Consider the following 26,499-nt stretch of genomic DNA (forward strand, 5'->3'; position numbering starts at 1 on the left):
ATCTTCCCCATCCTTTAGAATTTATCTAAATGGTCTTCCCTGATCTGAGACTGGGTCCAATCTCCCTGCCATACTTCCTCATTTCACAATATACCTGTACTACACATCAAGCATAGAAGCTGTAACATTACATTCATTAGATTAATCCCTGCTTGCCCTCCCCCCTTTTCTTCAATGCTCGAAACAACAAAAATACAAAAGCTCATTTACACATAAAAGGAAAGGCAAAGGACAATGAGATATGAGTTATCATTCTAATCACTTTACAAGCAAATAAGGTAAAGTGTAGGACAGTCCTCTTTCTTAAAAGGTCAACGTTCAAAACCCTGTCAAAATACAAACGAAATCACTGGTTTGCCTTTATCCTATTTTAGTTAGCTACTATAAGTTATTATTAGTCATTGTCTAAAAAAGAGTTTGGCAACTTGTTGACTAAATATTCCATGAAAAGTAAAAGTGGAACGCTTCATTCTCAAGTGATCATAAAATTTTCTATTAACTATACTGCTCAATAATAAAAGTGCAATAAAAAGTAGCTTCAATCAGACTTTTTTTTAAATAAATTCCAAAATAAAATAAAATAACCCAAAGCAACTCTATGGTTAAAAATAAAAGTACAGTACTGTAGCATTTCCATCTAGAGAAGTAATTCCTCCAAATTTCCTTTTCTATAAACCAACCAACAAAAGAACACATTAAGATAAGCATTTTGCTCCATAGAGAATGCTGAAAAAGCTTTTCAGAAAACAATTCAGCAGCATATTTCAAGAGTCTTTAAAAATCTATCCTAAAGTAATAATCAGAAAGGCAGATACATATTTAGACATAAGCATTTTTCACTGCACTGCTTCAATATCAAGAGATGAAAATAACCTGAATGTCTAATAATAAATAGCTAAATAAGTGTGATGGATATCTGAGCAAATCATCTCCTATGTTTTATTAATAGTTTCTTACCTTTTCCTTTTATCTCTTAAACCTATCTCATACCTCTCCGCCTCCCCACAGGCAACTATAATAATATGTTTCATATTTTTTATGTTTCTTCGAAATGTGTGCTCAACATATAGTTTAATTAAGTGGTGTTGCGCTAGATATAGCATTCTGTTTCTTACTCCCTCCCTGTCTTTTTTGCATCTATTCATGTTACTCCATGCATTAATTCTAATTGTTTTACAAAAATCAATTCTGTGCTTCCACCTATCCACTCTCCTAATGATGAACACCCATGTTAACAATTCACTATAATCAAAAATAATGCTTCAGTGGGCATATTCATCTATATTTCCTTCTAGGGCTATTAAAGAACTTCTTGGAATATGTACCTAGGAGCAGAACTGCTAAGTTACTGGGTATGGGTATAACTGATGTAACTAAGTAGTACTAGACTCCCCTTGAGGATGGCTGTACCAGAGCTCATCCCTACCAAGTGCACACAAGGTGTAAAATAATCATACCTCTCCAACTAAACTTGCCATTCATTATAAAACTTCATCATCTTTGATGCTAACAGATGTCAAGTGATATCTCAATATTATTTCAATTTGAATGTCTCTAATAATTAATGATGTTGTGTCTATTTGGTTCCGGGGTTTCTACCTCTGTAAATAAATATTTATTTATATCCTTTGCTACTTTCTTATATATAATTTTCTACATTCACTAATATAATATAAAGGTATTAATTACATATTTAAAAAAAAAAAACTACTTGACTATAAATCAAAAACAAACCAGTATACTTCCTCTTCCAGACTTGATATAGTAATGGGTCCTACCTAAACTTACCAACCAAGAAAAACAACTAGAAAACTGGACAAAATATATGAAGCAAAACTATTTTCATACATGGAACAAGAGGTAGTACAGGACTGTGATCCCTAAGAAAAAGGACACAAGCTTTCTGCCTGGAGGCAATTTCCACACCACTACAAAGAGGGAAACCAAAGCCTGGAGGTCTCATTGAGTTGACCAGGTAGCAATTAAAGTATACGGCATCCCACGTGGCCAGAAGTTTCAAGGCAGAGTACTGCAGAGGAAGCAGTTATGCAGAGAAGCCCCCAAAATCAGCATTGAGTCTTGGTTCACTATCAAACTGTGCATGCCTATGATAAAACTCAACAAGGCAGGGCCAAAATATTGATAGCTAGAAATCAAATAATTCCTAGCACTATTAGAGAGCCAGGAATTGTTTGAGTTGCTACTGGAGTCACTGGGGTCATTAGGTAGAGACCCTGAATAGTAAGGCTACACTAGCCCAAAAACCAGGAAATATGATCCATAAGTAGGAACAAAATTGCAGTAATCAGAAAATGACAGAGATTATAGAATTCGTATATGAAAACAACTATTATAAATACGCTAAATATTCTCAAGGAGTTAAAGGACTAAAAGGAACATAATGAGGAAAGAAACAAAAATATTAAAAAGAACCAAACAGAATTTACAGGGATAAAAAAATACTATCTGAAGATACAACTATTGGTCTCCATCTATCAGGAGCAAAAGAAAAAGAAACCAAAGTCTCAGAGAAGAAACTAGTTTACGTGGCTAACAGCCTAGGAGCCACGGCCTCATCTATCCAGAAGAACTAGATGGTGCCTAGCTACCGATTGTTCCAAACAGGGCCACAATAGATGAATCCTGACAGATTGGGGAAAAAACATGGAACAGAACTCAAATTCTTAAAAAGTTCAGACTTGCTGAACCAATTAAGACCAGAAAGCCCATTGCCATCGAGTCGATTCCAACTCATAGTGACCCTGTAGGACAGAGTAGAACTGCCCCACTGGGTTTCCAAGGAGTGGCTGGTGGATTTGAATGGTCAGTCTTTTGGTTAGCAGCCAAAAGCTTAACCACTGCACCACCAGGGTTCCACTGAGACCAGAGGACTCCCTAAAACTATCACCCTGAGACACTCTTTAAACTTTGAGCCAAAACTATCCCAAGACCACCCATGAGAATGGTGCTCTATTTAAAAAAAAAATTTTTTTTAATCTACATGAGATCAAAAGATTAATAATTACTCTAAAGCAAAGATGAGAAGATAACGGGGCAGGGAAAGTAGAGTACCGAAAGTAGAACAAACAGAACACAATGAAAGAGAATGCGGAGTCATTGTGAAAAATGCAGCTAATGTCAAAACTGTACAGAAATAGTGAAAACACAATAACATTGTGTGTGTGTGTGTGTGTGTAACCCAAAAGGTCAACAGTTTGAATCCACCAGCTGCTCCTTAGAAACCCTATGGGGCAGTTCTACTCTGTCCTATAGGGTCACTATGGGTTGGAATCGACTTGACAGCAATGTGTTTTTTTTTGTTTTGTTTTGGGGTGTGTGTATACATATACATATATATATATACACACACACTATCTGAAATGAAACTTTCAATGGACATGATTAACAGACGGCAAAAGAAGAGTTAACAAGAGAATATAGCAATGAAAGCGATCCAAAAAGAAGCACAAAGAGAAAAGACTGGTGAAAAAAACATTAACAGACCTCAGTGGACCTAAAGGACAATACCAAGGGATATTAAATATGTTTAACTGGAGTCCAGAAAGGAAGGAGGGAAAAGGGGAGACAAGACTGTTGTATTTGGAGAAATAATGGCCAATTTTTTTTCCAAATTTGATGAAAAGTATATTAAAAATATAATAAAAGTATATTATAAGCCCATTAATGCAAGAACCCTAATAAGGATAAAAACACAAACTAAATCACACTAAGAAACAATCAAATTTCTGAGGATCAATGATAAAATCTTAAAAGCAGCCGGAGAACTGATGTTTGATACAAAGAAGCTAAAAATAGCCTAATTTTTAACATAATGAATCAGAGTTCATAATTGCAATGCACAAACTTAGATACACTAATCACAGCCACATTAAGGGTCTGCTGACTGAGCAGTTGCTATGGAAATCAATCTCTAAAACCAAAACCCAAATCCATTGCCATGGAGTCGATTCTGACTCACAGCAACCCTACAGACAGAGCAGAGCTGCCCCATAGGGTTTCCAAAGAGCAGCTGGTGGATTTGAAATGCCAACTTTCTGGTTAGCAGCCGACCTCTTAACCACTGAAATAAGCCTGGAAATGTAACAAAAATGGAGAAAATTATATTTCTTAGAACTTCTCTAAGAGACAGCTAACTACCTGGTAGGAGAGTCTGATAAGCTGCCTGGGGTTCAAAATAAGTTCATCACCACCATCCCCACCCCTGCAAAGGACCACTAAATTGCATTAAAGGAAGGTGGATCAATTAATTGCAGAGCTTTTGTTCACTGAATGATTCATTCAAGTTTAAGGGCCAGAGCTAAATTACTCAGGTCAATAGAAAAAAGAAGCTAAGCACTGCTACCTAGTTTTCTTTCTCTGTCCTTTCCTCCAAATAAATGCAGAATACATATTTAAAGAATAACAATTTGAAGAAGGACCAAATTTATTAGCCTACCTGAAACCCCCAGTTCTTTCAGTCCATGTCTGTGTCCAGTCATAGGTAAAGTAGATCAATGGCTCTAAATGCTATTTTAATTGATCACGCCTCCGAAAATCAACATTTATTCCGTATATATGAATATCAGTTACTTACAAAGCTGCTAATGTATTTGGGGTAGGAAATATTTTTGAATAGCAAAGAGTATTTAGGTGTTTTTACCCATTGTCCTTTATCTCCTTGAAGTTTACTGAAGAACAGCTTTAATTCTCGAACTGTCAAATTGTAACTAGCCAGCACTCCCAGCATATCAACTAAAAGATCTGAAAACAAAAGGAAACAATAAAATAATTCAGTATTTCTATTCCCTGCAGGATTAGATACACTATGCTTACTTAAGGGTTTGCACACTAAACTGGCAGGTACATGGTAGATGTGCAAAACCTCTTAAATAAATGTTGGTGAATGAAATACAAAAAATACATCAGTTAAAAATCAAGCTTTATTTCATCACATATGTTGTATTATAGAAAAGTCATACCTGCTATCATACTGTCGACTTTTTCAATTTTCCCGAGCACTTTTTCAACAAGGCCTACTTCAGTACAGACTTGAAGATTTCGTATGCTCTTCTTCAGAATGGCTGTGAACACGCTCCAGACTTCTGCTTGGCAAGTAATGTCACATTTTTCCAGTAGGTCAACCATGCAAATGATGCTCTCACCTTCTTGGATAATAAAATTCATTTCCAAATCAAACTGTCCTCCTACCAGCTTCCAAGGAGGGAAGAAAAAAAAAAAATGGTACATTACTATTTCTTCAATTAGTATGTTCCTAAATTTTAGTTTGGCACACATTCTTTTCTACCCCCAACAATAAAGTTTGCTTAAAAAAAAAAAAGCACAGCTCTCTCAACAACAAAAAGACAAACAACTCAATTTAAAGATGGGCAAAGGACTTAAAAAGGCACTTCTCTAAAGAAGATACAAAATGGCCAACAGGCACATGAAAAGATGCTCAGCATCAACAGTCGTTAGGAAATACAAATCAAAATCACAATGAGATAACACCTCACACTCACTAGGATGGCTATTATTTTTTAAAAAGGGTGGGGAGGGGGAAGGGAGAGAGAGCAAGAGAAAATAACAAGTGTTTGTGAGACTGTGGAGAAACTAGAGTCCTCAGACACTGCTGGTAGGAGTAAAAAATGGTTCAACCGCTGTGGAAAAGAGTTTGGTATTCCTCAAAAAGTTACAACATACAATTGCCATATGACCCCACAATCCCACTCCTAGGTAGAGACCTAAAGGAATTGGAAACAGGCACATGCATGTTCATAGTAGCACTATTCACAACAGTCAGAAGGTGGGAACAGTCCAAATGTCCATCAACAGATAAATGGATAAACGAATGTGGTATATCCGTGCACTAGAACAAGTACTCAGCCATAAAAAGGAATGAAGTACTGATACATACTACAATGTGGATGAACTCAAAAACATTATGCTAAGTGAAAGGTATCTAACACAGAATGTCATACATGATTCCATTTATACGAAATATCCAAAGTCGATTAAATCCACAGAAACAGAACGGAAGTTGGTGGTTGCTGGAGGCTGTGGGAAAGGAGGGATGGAGAGAAACTGCTTAATGTGTAAGGGATCTACTCTGGAGTAACGGAAATGTTTTAGAACTAGATCGAGGTGGTAGCTGAAAAACACTGTGAATGTACTAAATGCCACTGAATCATTCATTTAAAATGATTAATTTTATATTATATAAATTTCACCTCAATATTTTTTCTTAAAAAACACAGCTCTAAAAATAAAGCTTCTAAAGAGATATTCAAGGTAAAGTAGCACAAAGTAAGACAGAGAATATAAATATGAAAATATTACTCAACAGAAACAAACACAGGATGTCTTAGATTTACAAATCACTACTTACTGCCCTGCCAGTAATAAAGATCTAAATCAGCTCCACACCAAAAAAAACACTAAAACCCGTTGCCGTCAAGTCGATTTCAGCTCAAAGTGACCCTACAGGACAGAACAGAACTTCCCCATAGGGCTTCCAAGGAGAAGCTGGTGAATTCGAACTGCTGACCTTTTGGTTAGCGGCCAAGCTCTTTAATACTGCGCTACTAGGGCTACTAAAAAGGGCTCCAAAATCAGCTCTATAGTTGCTTCTAATATTTCATTAATGAATGATCAACTCTGTAGACTACCCACAGCAACCTAAGTAAACTTTCTTTACTACTTAAACAAGGTAGGAGCTCATAACAAAAATGAAAAGCTAAAAAAGCCTCAGTAAACACAAAACTTGAAGTTTACATTTGCCAAATTCCTAGTTTATGACACCTATCCATTTTGATATCTCCTCTTTCCTGGCAATAATCAGGATAACTCAAACAAAATTATTCACACACTCAAAGTCAGTAATCAAGAAAAATTATTTCATTGATATTAGTATCAGAAAATCCATCCAGAGAAGGCTATACTGCTGTATCCCTACCTTGCCATTTCACCCACACCCTCCCCACAAAAGAGGAAAATTTTAAATTAAAAAAATCCCAATTGTTTTAAAATACTTTTAGAATTACTTTTGCAGAGGTATTCTTTTTTAACTAGATTTTTAAAAAAAAAACTCAGAAATAGTTACCCACGATTCACCTACACTTCTGTCCATCCGCATACTTTGTGGTTTTTTGTCACACGTTACTAAACACAAAAAGTGGGCAAGAATTACAAGAAAGTAAACTGTACAAACCAGTTGCCATCAAGTCAATTCCAATTCACGGCGACCCTATGTGTGTCAGAGTACAACTGTGCTCCACAGGGCTTTTCCCCGCAATGGCTGGTTTTTCAGAAGTAGATCGCCTAGATTTTCTCCCAAGATGCCCTGGGTGGACTTGAGCCACCAACTTTCTGGTCAGCAGTGAGCATATAACCTTTCACACCACCCAGAATTCTCACCTCCCATGCGGGAGCCCAGGTTCAATTCTACCGATGTACCTCCAGTGCAGCCACCACCTGCCTGTCAGTGGAGGCTTGCATGTTGCTATGATGCTGAACAGGTTTCAGGGGAGCTTCCAGACTAAGGTGGGCTAGGAAGGAAGGCCTGGAAATCTATTTTTGAAAAATCAGCCAATGAAAATCCAAAGATCTGATCCCGCTGTATACAGGGTCACCAGAGTCACGGACTACCTTAATGGCAGTTAAGAACAACAAAGTTTACAAAACAGAATCCAACACTTCATAAAAGAATAACAGACACGACTAAGTAGAATTTACCCCAGAAAAGCAAAGAGGGGCTTGGGATTAGAAATTAATTAAGACTCCTTACGGTATCATCATGTGTCCTGGATTCTGCCGAAGATATAAACTGGCATGAGATGTAAAAAATGGAAATGAACAACTTGAGGCACTATCTACATGCAGGCAGATAAGAACTCCTGGCAAGCAAGTAGTAAAGGTACTTGGCTCTGCCAGGAAAGCTCTGGAAGAGATTCTAGTATACAATTCTTAGGATCACTGGTACCAGGCAGAATAAGACGATGACAGCTGGGTTTCTGCTAAAACAGTACCTTGGTGTGACTGGCTCAGTTCTACTGGCTACATGGTCCTGCCTATAAAGTATACATGCCTGGTTCCCTATTCCACCCCAAAACTCTGTAAGCTACTTAATACTCTATGAAATGTCCCATCCACTTAAACTAGCTGAAATAAATTATACTGTATAATACGTATTTTAACATACTTATGTATTTTTATATGATAAAAGTGACATCTGAATAGGGCAAAAAATAGATCATTCAATTAGAAGTTTAAGGGCAGCTAGATATCTAAAAAAAATAATAAACTGGATCCATCCTTCATACCTGTTAAATTTCCAAATGAATCAAAGATTTAAACGTAAAACTGAAGTCATAAAAGCACTGGATAAAATCATAGAAAAAAATATTTTATAACCACAGGTGGTGAAAGCTTTTCTAACTAAGATATTTCTAAGACTTCTGGATTTCAGTGATAAATTTAAGTATAAAATTTTGTCATGGATTGAATTGTGTCCCCCAAAAATATCTGTCCACTTGACTAATGGTTCCCCTGTATGATTGTATGTTTACCATTTTATCTTCTGATGTGATTTCTTTATGTATTGTAAATCCTATCACTACAATGTAATAAGATGGATTAGTGGCAGTTATACTGATGAGGTCTACAAGGTTAGGTAGAGTCTTAAGCCAATCTCTTTTAAGATATAAAAGAGAGAAGCGAGCAGAGAGACAGAGTCCTCACATCACCAAGAAACCAGCGCCAGGAGCAGAGCACATCCTTGGGACCTGAGGTTCCTGTGCTGAGATGCTCCCAGACCAAGGGAAGACTGATGACAAGGACCTTCCTCCACAGCCAAAAGAAAGAGAATGCTTTCCCCCTGGAGCTGATGTCCTGAATTTGGGCTTGTAGCCTACTAGACTGTGAGAATAAATTTCTCTTTGTTAAAGCCATTCACTTGTGGTATTCTGTTACAGCAGCACTAGATGACTAAGACAAATGTCTCTATGCAAAAAACCATAAAATCAAAAGCTAAAAAATAATACACTAAGAAAAATCATTTGCAACTCATGTATGTACAAATAACTTTCTGAAATCAAATTTTAAAAAAAGTAAAACTGGGCAAAGGCAATGAACAAAAAAGAAACTACAAATGTCACTACCTATAAAAAGAAACTCAATTTTGCTCACAAAATTAATTTAATGAATATTAAAACTACATTCATACTCCAATTTTACATATTTGATTGGCAAATTTCAAATCATTAATACATAACATGTTTGCAAGGGCTAGAGAAAACAGACACTCTCATACATCACCGATGTAGAGAAAACAGGCACACCATCTATAAAGACCAATCTGGCAATATCTACTAATATTTTTAAACTCTTTGAAAGAGCGATGTAACTATTATAAATTTATTATAGAGATATTATAACACACGTAGATAAACGATGTTAGTTAGGTACAAGAACTTCATTTTAGCACTGTTTGAATAGAAAATATAAAAAACAATTGCCCGAAAAAAATCATAATAGTTAATAAATCTGTCTATAACCATACAATGCAATACAATGCAGCCACTGGAAAGAATAAGGCAGCTCTATATGATATGAAAAGATCACTAAAATACATTGTTTAGCTGAGAAAAATCAAGATGGAGAAAAGCATGAACAGCAGGCTAAAGTGAACGTCAACCACATTCATACATGTAGACACATGTACATGCCTCTGGAAAAGGAAACCAGGTGTTCGGAGAGAGATGGTGAAGGGACAGTTTTTAGTGTACACACCTTTGAATCACTTGAATTTTCTGCCATAAATATATATTACTGAAAAAATAAATAATTTTAAAAGCAGCAAATGTACAAAACACTACTGATGTTAGCTTAGAACTCATAAAATTATCATTTAAGTATAAGTGGTATTAGCCATAACACAAAAGTTTGAAATATTTTAGGTAGTCTATTTGTGACAAATGACTCATTGACTCAAAAATAATATGATATAATAATGATGCTATGTACAGGCGACACTAAGCAATCAGAGTAGATGCCAGCCCTATCAGAATGAGCCCCTGCCATAAACAACTCATACTGACACACCTAGGCATGCTGCCTGAACACAGGCCTTGACAGAACATACTTTAGTAAAAATGCAGCGTGTACTTTAGTAAAAACAACAAAACAATACCCGATACTATATGATAAATTAATAAATTCATTCAACAAACTTTCACCGAGTGCCAAGGATATGCCTGACGCTAGGTAAATAATAGCAATGAATAAAGACAGACATGGTCCCTGCCCTTACTCATGTCAATCAACAGTATCTTATATGCTGTAGAATTTTTGCTTAAATTGCTTAATTAAAAAAGTACTAGACTTCTGATTTCCAAGACAGCTAAATTTTTGTCTCAGTGAAAGCATATAACATACAAATGACATCAAGTCAGTAACTTCAGCCCAGAAAGTCATTTTGTGTGAACACAAAATAAATATGCCACAGTAATATGATAAAGTTTCCTAAATACTTACAATTTCTAGATAGAAAATATAAGAGTTTTTAAAAATAAAAACTTTCTAACCACAAGTATGAAATGTCTGGAAGTAAAAAATATATGACTTTCAAGGAAAAAAACCCACCTTTCTAAGGTCCCTAAAGGAAGATTTTGATAAATGAAAAGATATACCATATTTCTAGGTGGGAATATTAAATTCTGTCACCTGGCTAAGTATTATAAATTCAGCACAATACCATTAAAAATCCCAGTGGAATATTTTTCTGAAACTTTATGAATAACTATTTGTACTCACAATCATTAAAAGGTACTGTGACAAACTTTTATTTTAAAAAGCAGGATTGGGATATTTACCTCGCACCATATGCCAAAATAAATTTCAGATATGTAGATAGGTTAAATTCGAAGTCACAAAATGTAATAAAATCCTCAAAAGAAAAAAAACAACAGCAGCTTATAGGAATAAAAAGTACTATGAGTGGCACAGTGGTTAACCAAAAGGTTGGCAGTTCGAATCCACCAGCCGCTCCTTGGAAACCCTATCGGGCAGCTCTACTCTGTCCTATAGGGTCACTATGAATCGGAATTGACTCGACAACAGGAGGCTTTTTTTTGTGGTTTTTAAACGAGGAAAAGTGATGAAGGTATTTTCATTTGGGGAGAAGAAAATATTAGTAAGACATGAACAGTTAATTCACTAACGACAAATACAAATTGAAGAAATATTTACTAAAGAAAGTATTTACTAAGTAAAATTAGCTATTTTTTAAATTATAAAGCTCAAAGTAAGTGAGAATGAGATGAAATAGGTACTTTCATATTTCATACACTCCCAGTGCAACTTTTCAGAAAGCAACATGGCAATATTAACCAAACATGTACTTGTGTTAAGACAAGGCTTTTATTACAATGGAGCCACAACCATCAGCAGATACCAGAGATTGGAGAAAAGTTAACAGAAAAGATTCAAAACTGAGAAAATTATTTCCATTAATTTAAACTTGTAGTTTTGGGAAAGATAATTTTTAATCAATTTTAGCCATAGAAAATTCCACTCTAGTTCTAAGGATACCAGTTTTCTTCATAAGAGAATTTGAGAGAGCCACCGATCCACACAGGAGGAAGTAGAATATAAAATTAAGGCATAAGGGGGAACAGGCACAGGGGAAACTTCCAAAACGTGAAAAGAATTCCAAAGATCCAGAAAGGTAGCCAAACAAACAAAAATCTCTATTGCTACAACAAGCTAATAATTCTATAATATTATATATGGTAATATGTAAAAATTTTAAGACAATTTTTTGGTGAAAGGAAAACTAATAGGGAAAGATTTTACGAAACTCATTTAGAGATAAATAGCAAAGAAGACAAACTTTTCAGCAGTATTTTCCAGAAAACGGAAACTATATTTTTTCCACTGGATACAATAGGGCACTTTCTAAAATGGACACACACTTGGACTTTATTTAATATAAGGCCATCCAACCAACATAGCTGAAACAATTTCATGTTGAGAAAATAAAATCAGCAGAGTGTTCTAATTTCCGCCAACAATTAAACATCCTCCAATGAGTCGAAATCTAGTTGCAACTAACTTAAGACCTTACCTTCACCTTAATATTACTTACATCAATCCTTCGTTTTGACCTGTATACATTACCATTAGTAACCACCCTTCAAGAAGCTACAGAATTAATTTTTTTTAAGTAATTTCCAAAAAAATCTCATATTTGACCAGCGTTTAAATTCAGTTTATACTGTGAAAGCAGTATCCAGACAGGTGTTTTAAGTATCTCTCCATTGCTTTAAATATTGTAAAATATGCCTTTCAAGGAGAAAACTGATCACAGAAATTGGTACATAGGAAAGTCTGGCATATCTGATATACTGTACGTATGCATATCTATTATAGCTAAAAAAAAATGCACAGGGTCTACGGTATGGCATGTTAACCCTTTCTAATAGTTATTTGAAGCTGATCAACCTTCAAAACACAAATTTGTTTCCAATGACAGGGATCATAATCCAGGTCTGGGCACTGGCTAGTTATTATCTGAGCTGTAGTAATAGCTGTGTACCACAAAATGTAATCTTCCCAAATGTCACAGTAAGTTATGAATATCTGAGCAGCCTAATGCACTTTACTAGCCATGAAATGTGAAAATGTAATCTTATTACCTTTTTTATGGTTGTATTTTTTTTGAATAATGCTGCCTAGAAACTGATGTATAGTCTTATTCTGCATTTTAGCATGATTTGGTCTCCTTTGCGATACAGAACATTTTTCAAAACTCTCCATTTCAACATATTTGAGTCTTGGCCTGAACTTCATAAACTATTTTTATAGCAACCTTCAGGGCGGTACAAGATGTTTTCTATAGGTGATACATTAATGTACAAGGTTACAGAACTTTTAAAGCCTACTATTCAAAAAATTCAAAGAAACCTTCACAAGTTCTGTATAAGGGCCTTAACTGGGCATGACGATTATTTTCCTACTCAACAGTATACTAACAAAATGCTTTAAGCTGAAATTTGTCACTAAACTAAAATACACAGAGACCAAAAATAATTATTTCCTGTTCAACAGATACATAAAATGGGAGAGACTGTATGTAACTCATAGAAAATTTTAATCCTTCAAAGTAATGTTTTCTTAAACCACTCAGTGGGAACATGCCCAATTTTGCCTCACGGATGAGACAGGAATAAGGTACAGAAAAGCAATGAGCAAAGTACAACAGTAGCTTCTGTCTCCAAATAGATATTTTCAATTTTCTGTGATAAATCACTTTCTTTCTCTGGAAAAGGAAGATTATTTTATTTACCTGCATCCTTCATAAAATGCATTCACTTTAAAAAAAATGCGAATCACAAATATCCAAATTTCCCCTAAGAATCCACTCCTAAGTGGATGTGGCGCTGTATGTGTTTATAGTCACTATAAACATATTAATGAACAAAACTAGGGGAAATTACAATGCTGTGGTACAGAGCTGCACTGTCTCTCAGTTTCTTGTTTTTCCAAAGGAATAGTTTCCAGATGGCCACACAGGGTCCAAGAAAAAGACGTCCTCCCCACCTTCCCTGGAAGCTACTAGCCATGTGACGAAGTTAACCAGTGAGGACAGGCAATTACGTGTGCAATTTCTGGTACTGTCCTTAAAAGGAAGGAACACGGCCTCTCTTTGCAACTTTCCTCCTTCCTCCTGGATGAGACGCAGAAATAACAGCAAGAGCTAGAATAGCCATTTTGGAATCCAGGCTATAGGCCTCATGTTGAAGACAAACGAGCAGAAAGAGTCATGGATCCTAGCAATTGCAAAGCTGCCACAGTAGCCCTGGACCTCTTAACTACCCAACTACCCAGACTCTCACCTGAGAGACAAATACACTTCTACCTAGTTTAAGCCACTATCATTTGGAATCTCTCAGTTATATTTGTTGAAAACCTATATCCTAATTAATATATTGCTAACCAAAAGGCTGGAGGTTCAAGTATACCCAGAGGTAGCTCAGAAGAAAGGCTTGGCAATCAACTTCCATAAAATCAGTCACTGAAAACTCCATGGTGGAGCGCAGTTCTATGCTGATGCGCACAGGGTCACCATGAGTTGGAATCAACTTGACAGCCATTGATTTTAACTAGTATGCGCTACTCTGCTCCCATACCCACTGCCATCGCATCAATTCCCACTCAAAGCAACCCTACTGAACAGAGTAGAACTGCTCCAGAGGATTTCCAAGAAGCAGTTGGTGTGTTCCAACTGCTGACTTTTTGGTTAGCAGCTGTAGCTCTTAACTACTGCGCCACCAGGACTCCTATACGCTAATAGTAGTATTTTCTCAGAAATAGAAAAAAATTTATAACTATCTCAAGTTACATATTACCATCCACACCTCGTATAGCACAGAAGGCATTAACCCACCAACAGTGTCAATTTTGACCTAATTCTGAAAGCTGGAAGTAAGCCCTAATACATTTAAAGACATCACAGAGCGGTTTACTCCCCCTAACTACATTCTTGCTTAATACCTGGTCAACACCACCACGAAGCTATCTACCCCTGTATTTCTTGGGATTTATAAGCTCCAGGAAGTGACGGAATACCAATTGAGATGTTTCAACGAAAACATCTATGTCTACGCCAAGAAATTTGGAAGACAGCTACCTGGCTGACAGACTGGAAGAGATCCATATTTGTGTCCGTTCCAAAGAAAGGTAACCCAACAGAAAAGGAAATTATTGAACAGTATCATTAAAATCACATGCAAATTTGCCAAAGATGATTCAAAAACGATTACAGCAGTACATAGACAGGGAACTGCCAGAAATTCAGGCTGGTTTCATAAGAGGACACGGGACCAGGGATATCATTGCTGATGTCAGATGGATCCTGGCTGAAAGTAGAGAATACCAGAAGGATGTTTACCTGTTTTCTATTGGCTTTGCAAAGGCATTTGACTGTGTGGATCATAACAAATTATGGATAACATTGCGAAGAATGGGAATTCCAGAACACTTAATTGTGCTCATGAGGAACTTGTACATAGATCAAGAGGCAGTTGTTCGGACAGAACAAGGGGTTACTGATTGGTTTAAAGTTAGCAAAGGTGTGCGTCAGGGTTGTATCCTTCCACCATAGCTATTCAATCTATATGCTGAGCAAATAATCCGAGAAGCTGGACTATATGAAGAAGAACTGGGCATCAGGACTGGAGGAAGATTCATTAACAACCTGCGTTATCCAGATGACACAACCTTGCTTACTGAAGGTGCGGAGGACTTGAAGCACTTACTGATGAAGATTAAAGATCCCAGCCTTCAGTATGGATTACACCTCAACATAAAGAAAATAAAAATCCTCACAACTGGACAAATAAGCAACATCATGATAAACAGAGAAAAGACTGAAGTTGTCAAGGATTTTATTTTACTTCTATCCACAATCAACAGCCATGGAAGCAGCAGTCAAGAAATCAAATGATGCATTGCATTGGGCAAATCAGCTGCAAAAGACCTCTTTACAATGTTGAAAAGCAAAGATGTCACCTTGGGAATTAAGGTGGACCTGACACAAGCTATGGTATTTTCAATCGCCTCATATGTATGTGAAGCTGGACAATGAATAAGGAAGACCAGAGAAGAACTGATGCCTTTGAATTATGGTGTTGGCAAAGAAAACTGAATACACCACAGGCTGCCAAAAGAAAGAATAAATCTGTCTTGGAAAGAGTGTAGCCAGAATGCTCCTTAGAAGTGAGGATGGAGAGACTGCATCTCACATACTTTGGACATGTTATCAGGAGGGACCAGTCCCTGGAGAAGGATATCATGCTTGGTAAAGCAAAAGGTCAGTGAAAAAAAAGGAAGATCCACAAGGAGATGGACTGACACAGTGGCTGCAACAATGGGCTCAAACATAGCAATGATTGTGAGGATGGCATAGGACCGGCAGTGTTTCTTTCTGTTGTACATGTGGTCACTAAGAGTCATAATCTACTCGATGGTACCTAACAACAAGAATGTTTTTGATGTTATGCACTAACTTCTCCCAGGAAGAACTCTCATGAACTCTTAGGGAAGACAGACCATGACTCAGAAACTCTGTTCGGCTTTTCCTCTCCCAGAACCTTCATTTGATAGAGACAACGTTGTTTTCCTTACAAGAACAGGCCTATGCTTGATACTCGGTTTTTCAAAAACAAACAACACATTTTTTAGGGATGCATACATAGAAGATAAACTACTTTTTTAAAAAAGCAAAGGAATGATTCTCACAAAAGTTAGGGTAAGGGTAATTTTTCTGGTGCAAGACAAGGTTTCCAAGGTACTGATATTCTTCTGTTTCAAACCTGGTGTTAGGTATATGGGCATACATCTTATTAACTTTGTAAGTATATTTATATATTTTACACATATATCTTGGAATAACAGATACATTTCAAAATTTTTTTTAAATTTTAATGGTTCCATGCTGAAGATACTCCCAGTACATCTAGCAGAAGCATATATAAACTCAGTTTTGAGTGATTTTTCCAGATAAAGCCCCAGTGGTAATAAAATCACAATCCAAAATTATAAAACACATGAGAAAAAACATAGCATGAGGAAGAGTCAGTAGATACATTAATAATAAGATTAGGTCCTCAAGTACTTTGAATTATAAAATTATCAGATAGAAGATCAAACACTATTTCATATTATGGACATGAAAGAAAGAAAACATAAGAGGAAAACAAAACATCAATGTTTGCAAAGGTAAAGAAGCTTACCAAGTTGATTTGCAAAACAGCAAACGGAACTTTCAAAATAAAAAGCTATGAAAATTAAAAATCCAATTGACATCCTGAAAAGCAGATTTGAAAGAGATAAAGAAGGAATTTAAACATAAAAAAAGAAGGCTGAGGAAATTCTCAAAAAGTAGCAGAAACAAACTGTCTTAGTCATCTAACGCTGCTATAACAGAAATGCCACAGGTGGATGGCTTTAACAAAGAGAAGTTTATTTTCTCATAGTAAACTGGGTTAAAAGTCCAAATTCAGGGCAACAGCTCCAGGTGAAGGCTTTCTCTCTCTGTCTGCCTTCTTATCAATGTTCCCTCGGACTAGGACCTTCTCTGCACAGGGACCCTGGGTCCAAAGGACGCACTCTGCCTCTGGCACTGCTTTCTTGGTGTTATGAGGTCCCCCACTCTCTTCTTGCTTCCCTTTCCTTTTTATCTCTTGAGAGATAAAAGGTTGTACAGGCCACATCCCAGGGAAATTCCCTTTACATTGGATAGGGAATGTGACCTGGGTAAAGGTGTTATAATCCCACTCTAATCCTCTTTAACATAAAATTACAATCACAAAATGGAGGACAACCACACAATACTGGAAATCATGGCTCAGGCAAATTGATACATTTTTTGAGGGACATAATTCAATCCATGACACAAATGACCCAAAAAGAAAAAAACCCCACTGCCGTCAAGTCGATTTCAACTCATAACGGCCCTACAGGATAAAGTAGAACTGCCCCAAAGGGCTTCCAAGGCTATAAATCTTAATAGAAGCAGACTGCCACATTTTTCTCCTGTGGAGCAGCTGGTGGATTCGAATTGCCAACCTTTGGGTTAGCAGCAGAGTGCTTTAATCACTGCACTACTAGGATGCCTTAGAAGAGACAAAGAAATAGAAAATATGAAAGAGAGGCTGGGACACACGGAGGATAATACGAGAACATCCAGCATACGTTTAACAGGAAGGTCCAAGAAGAAAACATTGAGCGGGGGAAAAAAAAAGAATATTCACTTATAACAACAGACTTTTCGAGTAATCATCAGTGATGTGAATCCTCAGAATTAAGATCATAAAAAGCCTGGTGCAATTCGTAGACAATATTTAACACTGCAGATATTGTGGTAATACAATCCATCCAGACTTATCTTGAAAATGTCATGTTCATTTTCAGACGAAAAGTTTCTTGTACAGTAATTTTTGTCTCTAATGAAATTTAAAATTTCTGTCAGTATATAGTATTTTTCTCAATGTTATTGATGCAAATAAGGAAAATTATGAGCCAGATGCAACATATGTAAGGAAAAGCAGTAATTTGATACGATCCTTAGTAAAATGTCACTGAAAACAAATACAAATCTTAAATATACCTCACCCAAAGAAATCCACACTAATACATGAATTCAGAATATTTCCTAATTACTAGTTTGTTTGTTTTTTTTCCAGTTGCCATTAAGGTGATTCCAACTCAAGGCAACCCCATGTGTGTCAGAGGAGGACTGTGCTCCGTAAGGTTTTTAGAGCCTAATTTTAGTGGCATTTCTTTCGAGGCTCCTCTGGTTGGACTCAAACCACCAACTTTTCAGTTAGCAGCTTAGCACGTTAATCATCTGCACCACCCATGAATTCCTAAATATTAGGTACTGGCAATCAATCCGCTGCTGCCCTTTCAGGATCTAATTTGAATTCTAAAGTACTTTTCACTCACCACAATGGTAAGGGTTGTGTAAACTTTCAGCTTTCAGCAGCTCACTGTGGTTCTCCCTTGTCCCTTCTAACTATATCAATGCCTCAGGAATCACAAACATTTACACTCATTTTTAGAATTTCTCATTTTGGAAAAAATAGGTTAAATGAGCTTTTCTTCTTCTTGCTTCCACATCTCAACACTTTTGTAAGGCCAACCCAAACCTCTCTCTTCCGAGAATCATTCTGCTCTCTCCAACCTACAATGAACTCGGTAGAGCCATATTAAATTACCAGTACTCAGTTCTTCCTGACTTAAAACACTAATTTCATATGGTTCAACCGGATATTTCAATCATATTACAATATTTTTTCCATATTACACATTTAATCATTTATTCTCCCATTATTTCCTATTTCTCACTTTTCTACCAAAATACGATGGAAAAATGCCCCTGAGAAACCATTCTAAAAAATATTTTTTATCCTTTTTAATTCCTAGAACTATGATTGATATATGACAGATGTTTCAACATATATAATTAAGTTTAAATACAATTACTTATTTTTAAAAGTAAAAAGTTAAGGAAAGAAAGAGACAGGTCAGCGGGTGGGAGAGAGATGCTGATGAAGAGTGAGCTAATTATATCAGGTGGACACTTGAGAGTGTGTTGGCAACTCTTGTCTGGAGGGGGGATGGGAGGATAGAGAGAGAGGGAAGCCGGCAAAATTGTCACGAAAGGAGAGACTGAAAGGGCTGACTCAATAGGGGGAGAGCAAGTGGGAGTATGGAGTAAGATGTATGTAAACTTATATGTGACAGACTGATTGGATTTGTAAACGTTCACTTGAAGCTTAATAAAAGTTAATAAAAAAAAAAGTTAAGGAAATAGATAAGAGTTCTTATTGTATACTGATGGAATCAGTACATGAATAAATCTCAAAGACATACACTAAGTTAAAGAAGCCAGAAACAAAAGCTACATGTTGTATGATTCCATTTATACGACACTCTGGAAAAGGCAAAAGTATAAGAACAGAAACGAGATCAGTGGCTGCCATAAGCAGAGGAACAAAGTTAAGCACAAAGGAGTGTGAGGGAACTTTTGGGATAATGAAATTGTCAGTATCTTCACTATAGTAGTAGCTGTGCAACTGTATTCATCTGTCAAAATTCATAAAACTACACACCTAAAGAAAGGTGAACTTTCCTGGATGTAAATTATGCTTCAGTAAATTTGAACTTAAAAAAAAAAACACTCAAGTCATTTATTTCAAAAACAAGAGAGAAGTACTATCAACTGACGGGATCCAACAATATAAAATTCAGATTGATAAGATACGGAATACAAGGAAATTATACCATCTCAACATGACACTGGTCTGGGCTTGGATACCTTTCGCTAAAATATTAGTAACAGTTATCAAGACTTTTTAAAACACTCATATAATTCCCTATTTCCAGATACACAGATTAAAGGGATTAAGGTAGACTCCATGGTCAATAATTATAATTTCCTGTCAGTCATTTAATGTTCTGGACTATTAATGCCCTTCGAGGTTTTTGTTCTCCTTCTTCCACTTACTGCTTTCATTGGGCTTTTATTATTTGTTAAAATGCCCGGAAGTATCAGTAGTTTCAGCAATATTACCCACATACTTACATTCACATAAATTTTTCATTTCTACTATTATATCTAACCCTTATAAGAATAAGTACTCTTGTAAGAGGTTAGTCAGCTACTAAACGTCTGATACAGGAGCAAAAGACCAAAGCTGTAATAATTCACAACAAGACTACAAAATCAAACTATCTGATTCAGTCTCCCGCTTTCCAAAGTTTCATTAACAATCTAATATTTAAATTTCTTTAAATAGCTGGCAAAATAAGTATTTGAATAATTCCCAAACTTCACTATCTATGATAGCCTTATTCATTGGAGATCAATTAAAAAGAAAACCGAACCCAGTATGAGAAACTATTCAAAATGCATCTCTTACTGACAATGAATTAGAAGTATCATCTTTGTATTTTTGTAATTCCCAAATGTACAGGAAAGTAGTAAGTGATCTTTCCCCTCTCATTTTTCACTGCAACTTTTCTAAGAAATAGAAATTTTCACTGAAAAATTATCTCTAGAAAAGCTGAATTAAGCAAAGTCAAATAAATCGGGGAAATAATGGATTAACAGGGTCAAAGAGATGTTTGCATGATAAAATTCTCCCCAAAGCTTTAATGTGCTACTGTGTATCACACATCTCAAAAATCAAGTTCCAACCACTGTGTGAACTTTCCCAAACTTATCTGACAATGGAACCTTTTTTTTTTTTTTTTTTTTTGGTGGACCTTTTCACAAGAGTAGCATTCTTCAAAACCTTTTTTGAGAAACAGTGGATAACATAATGTATTTGTGTTCTTGAAGCTTTTTGCTACGGGCTAAAATTTAGTTGATCTTTCAAATTTTCAGGTAGAACTTTTACCATACGTGTTTAATGATTTATTGAAGATAATAATCATTAGTCAAAGAAAAAATACATGTTAAATTATGATTAGGAAAATACAGTGTGAGCAATCAAAATCAAACTGACTCCACTACCCCTTCCTGGACAACTCAGTCCAAAAGCCAGGCAAGACACATGTCCTCCCACATTAAATCAGGCTGGTCTGTACTTCTGATAAAGTTCAACAGAAGCCACTTGTGTGACCTCTGAGGCAAGGTCATTAAGGGCTCTGTGGCTTCCTTCATATCACTGAGGAGCCCTGGTAGCGCAGTCGGTAAGCACTGGACTATTAACCGAAAGGCTGGCAGTTCAAGCCCACCAGCTACTCAGCAGACTGTGGCAGTCTGCTCCTGTGAAGATGACAGTCTTGGAAACCCCTGCGGGCAGGAATTGACTCGACAGCAAGAGATTTTCCCGTCACTGGTTCTGAGGAAAGTTAGCCACAACATAGTGAGGATAATCAAGCAGCTCTATCAAGAGGCCCATTTACAGAGAAACTGAGGCCTACTGCAATGGCTAGTACTAACTTGCCAATCGTGTAAGCAGACTTGGAAATGAGTCCTCCTGCCCCCGTCAAGCCTTCAGATAACTGCAGCAACCTGTCAACATCTTGACTGTAACCTCATAAAAAACCCTGAGCTCAAACTGTCCGACCAAGCTGCTCCCAAATTCCTGATGCACACCAATGGCCAGCTGATAAATGTTTACTATTGTTTTAAGCTGCTGAACTCTGGGCTAATTTGTTACCCAGTTATAGATAACTAATACAGTTACCAATCAATCTGCTAATAGTATTTGGGGAAATCTGTTTTACTCTATATATTCCTGTTCTATTTAAAAATTCTTGGAACAATATGCACGTATTATCCCAATAATCAAACAATTACGACCTACGCATATGGAGTGACTGCTGTGAGCTATGTACCACGCTAAGCATATTACCTGGATTATCACGTTTAATTACTACTCACAACAACCCTATTTATCCCCACATAATAAACGGAAAGGCCTGAAGCACAAGTAACTTGCCAAAAGTCACATGGTACGAAGCTGGTTGAACCAGGGTTGCAATACTGCACAATGCCTGTGTTTAATAAGTTGTAACAGATACTGCAGACCAGCTGCCTTAACAGCTCTTCCTTTAGTCAGTTGAGTAATGTGTATTTCTTATCGCAAGAGTAAGACTACTAACTTTACACATAAAAACATTTGAGAATTCAAATAGCTAAAACCCTTCTCCCTTACTTTCTGCTACTACAAAGATTAGAATGATAGCATACGGTCATCCACTGACATTCTGGCAAGAAGTATGGAAAAGGTGATCCTGGAAAGCTTTGATAAGGGAGATACAGAAGTGTCTGGCCCAGGCTTTTGCCTTTCTACCCTCCCTAGAACACAGAGGTGATGCACGGAGGTACAGCAGCCATCCTGGTATAATGAGGTTTATAAGCACAAGGACAGATGGAAAGCCAATGTATTAGTGGCAGAGGGAAAGACAATGTCTAGCTCTTAAAGCATCATTAAGCAGAACTACTAATGTCACCAACTGTGTATCTCTAAACTCCTTGTTGGCTGAGAAAAATTAATCCGTATGTTCTTAAGTTACTATTAAATGTGTGTTCTATAATTTCTAGCAGAATTCAACCCTAACTAATATATAACCAAACCAAACCCGTTGCCGCCAAGTTGATTCTCTAACTCATAGCAACCCTATAGAACAGAGCAGAACTGCCCTGTAGGGTTTCCAAGGAGCAGCTAGTGGATTCGAACCACTGACCTTTTGGTTAACAGTCGAACTCTTAACCACTGTGCCACCAAGGCTCCGGATAAACAACAGTAGCTGTGTATTGTCTAAATAACAAAATATTTCAAGCAGGTTACTTTAATGGTATAAGTAATATAATAATACCAAGGTCTCATGTGTAAAATTTTTTTTTTTTTTACTCATATGTAAAGGTATCAGTGGATATTCTAGAATCAAAGCAATAAAGATTCCAGTTATTACATTTCTTCAAATGAGACCATGCAAGCTTCTGACAATCAAGAGGCTTCTGATAATCAAGAGGCTGGTTTTAAATCTAATAAACATAATTGAATGTACCTTGGACTCTATGATCGTGTTGAGAGTTTACTGTAATACATAATATTTAAGTAAAAGAATAATATTCAGAACAATATACTAAATTTCTACTAACCAAAATGTTAAAAGAATAAAGTAGCTCCATTTACTGGTATTTATGATCATTTGAGAACTAAGCAGAAAACATTTCCTGTCTCAAATACTCTAGGCTAAAATGTTTTAATATGTAGTAATAGATGCCCAGTTAAGACCTGTCCTACATAAAATTTAAGATCATTTAGTTGACTGAATTTTGTTTTCAAATATATAGGAAACGAGAATGATTATCACTGAAAATATTTAGAACAAAGTATCAATTAAAAAAGCAGTTGTTAGGGCAAAAGGATAGTTTTGACAATGAGAAGAGAAAAATGAAGCTGAGAGAGCCACACTCCACATCTGTGAGTTGAGAAGAAGGCAGAGAAAAAAATTCTAAATAAGAGTGGCTGACAATATGTACACTGGCATGAAGTTATACTCTGTAACCCAGGAGACTGGGAAGTTCTTTTCCATCTGAAACATCCAAGTCACTCTGGGAGGCAGAAAGCATTCAGAACCCAGGAAAGAAAATGCAGCACTCAATAAATAATTCAACTACTTACAGAAATATCTTCTCAAAATTACACATAGAAAATAAGATATAAACTGCAGCACTTTTTGTAAAATACTGGAAATAATCTAAATATCCACCAATAGAGAAAAAGATATATAAACTACGGTATAACCCCATGAGGAATAATCATGTCGCCTTTAAAAAAATATGAATCTGTATCAGTTGACATGTCAAGCTGTTCAAGACATACTACTAATTTTCCTAACTGTTTAACATATTGTATGGAAACTCTGGTGGCACAGTGGTTAAGAGCTACAACTGCTAACCAAAAGGTCAGCAGTTTGAATCCACCAGGCGCTCCTTGGAAACCAGATGGGAAAGTTCTACTCTGCCCTATCGGGTTGCTATGAGTCAGAATCGACTCAACAGCAACGGGTTTGGTTTTGGTTAACATAATGTATACTACCACCGCATTATTGGGGGAGATACAATTAAATTTAAATTAAAAACCAAACCAAACCGGTGCCGCCTAATCGCATAGTGTTTCCAAGGAGTGGCTGGTGGATTCAAACTGCTGACCTTTTGGTTAGCAGCCAAGTGCTTAACCACTGCGCCACCAGGGCCCCATATTTAAATTAGTGACGTGAAATTCAGCTTCAGCTTAGCAACTAAAATGTCCTTCAATAGGCCAATGAATAAACAAACTGTGATATATCCATACAATGGAGTATTATTCAGTGATGAAAAAACTACATACTATGCAATTTTCAACTACATGACATTCTGGAAAAGGCAAAACTATAGAAATAGTAAAAAGATCAATGGCTGCCAGGAGTTCAGGTGGAGCATAGGGCATTTCTAAGTCAAGGAAACTCTTCTGTATGAGACTGTAATAATGGGCACATGACATTCCGCATGTGTCCAAACTCACTGGACTCTACAACACAAACTATGAACTTCAGTTAATAATAATGTATCCATATCATTTCATCAATTACAACAAATGTATCACATGAATGCAAGATGTTATTAATAATAGGAAAAACTGCAGAGAAAAGGTGGGTTATGTGGGAACTCTCTGTACTTTCTACACAATTTTACTTATTAAAATTATACATATATGTGGCCATTTGTATAAGGAATTTTTTTAACCCAAAGTAAATACACCCTAAGTTTATTTCTGAGGAGAGATATATATGTCGCAGAATACAGTCTTTACAAGTGCCCACAAAGTATATACCAAGATAGAGACTAAATCATGGGACATAAATACATACATATACACATATATACATGTATATATATACACACACACACGCATGCATATATATCCTATTTGCTCTAATCTTTTTTTAATATTAAAAAACTGTTATTTCTGTAAATTTAATTCTCTTTTTAAAATCAGGGAGCAAGTAATAATGACCAATATCATTGCAGATTCTTCTAGTAAGCTTCACTTAATTAATCATATTAAGAAATCCGAACAGAGACTATTCCAGCCACTAAATTTGGAATGATATATAGGACAACATATCCAAAAGTCCCTATGAAAGAATGATTTTGTGGTCAAATCAATTTAGGAAAATCTGCATCCTGTACTATCTTCCCCCTCTGGGAAGTTCAGAAAAGGCTCTGACAGACACTGAAATAAAGATATCTGTTTGGCTTCACTTAACCAATGGGACTAGAGAATGCTTTTGCCATGTAAACTTAGAATTTCTATTTTATGGAACGCTTTTTGGGGATCAAACTGCATGTAACAAGCATTAACAACTGTAGCAAATTAAATATATCAAATGTTTACTCGACTCATAGTAGGGGTACAAATCCCTAACAGCTGAGACATTTACCAATATCATTCTATCTCCGTGATCGATCTCATGGCACCATGTTGTTGTCTTTGAGTTTTTTTGTTTTTTTTTTCTTTTTGAAGGGTGATCTCCTTTGCCAACTGAACTCAACTGGTTCAAAATTGTTAAAACAAAAACCTAATAATTCCTAATTACAACAAGCCAAGTCATTTCTAAAAGGCATCAAACCTAACAGGCACTCACACATCTCCCCACCTCTTCCCTAACCCTTCAGGTATTTGCTAATTTACTAGTTTTACACTGTCAAAATCAATAACATGTACATTTCCCACAGCAAGATACCAAGGCCAAAGGAAAAACTACAGTATGTTTATTCTGAACTCTCACCACATTTTCTGCATTACTCTCCATTTTGGCTTCCTCCTCCTACTAACAGATGGACAGTAATCTTGTTTTCTCCTCTGGATGTCCAACCATTTTCCACCAAGAGCATAATCTCACCCAGATCTATCCCTTACTAAGATACCCAAAGCTCCAGTGTTTACTCTATATACCAGTCTCTCCCATGCAAACCTATGCTCTTTCCCATGGGGTTCTCCTCCTCCTGGAAGAAAGAAATATTAATATGTTAAAAAAGCAACTGTCCCCTCTCTCAACAATTATAGAACTAAACAGAAATCAGCAAAGATTAGAAAAATTCAACAACACTTGGAACAAACAGGATCTATTCAATATTTATAAAACACTTCACCCAATAATAGCAGCATACAGTCTTTAAAAAAGCCCACAAAATACATAAAAAGACAGACTATATCATAGGACATAAAACAAATCTCAAAAAACTTAAACGAATTGAATTCATACAAAGTGGGTTTCTTGATCTCAATGGAATCAAACTAGAGGTAAATAACAAGAAAATCTCCAAACTTGGAAACTAAAAAATATACTTCTAAATAATCCACGGATCAAAGAAGTCTCAAGGAAAATAGATACTATGAAATGAATGAAATGAAAATACAACATATCAAAATT

At 36.2% G+C, this 26,499-nt stretch overlaps 1 protein-coding gene across 5 annotated transcripts in view; it reads right to left on the reverse strand.

The window, feature by feature from the left end:
- LRBA (LPS responsive beige-like anchor protein) overlaps positions 1 to 26,499 on the reverse strand; it is a 766,566-nt gene that overhangs the window by 671,647 nt on the left and 68,420 nt on the right. For all 5 annotated transcript variants that reach the window (XM_010597205.3, XM_064267558.1, XM_064267557.1 and 2 more), the window contains exons 2-3: positions 4,980 to 5,211; positions 4,661 to 4,761 (exon numbers count right to left, since the gene is read on the reverse strand). In XM_010597205.3, coding sequence (XP_010595507.2) covers positions 4,661 to 4,761; positions 4,980 to 5,211 — 333 coding nt within the window. The remainder of the gene's footprint in view (positions 1 to 4,660; positions 4,762 to 4,979; positions 5,212 to 26,499) is intronic.

This window comes from Loxodonta africana, chromosome 13 (assembly GCF_030014295.1).
Source record: "Loxodonta africana isolate mLoxAfr1 chromosome 13, mLoxAfr1.hap2, whole genome shotgun sequence".
NCBI classification, from domain to species: Eukaryota; Metazoa; Chordata; class Mammalia; order Proboscidea; family Elephantidae; genus Loxodonta; species Loxodonta africana.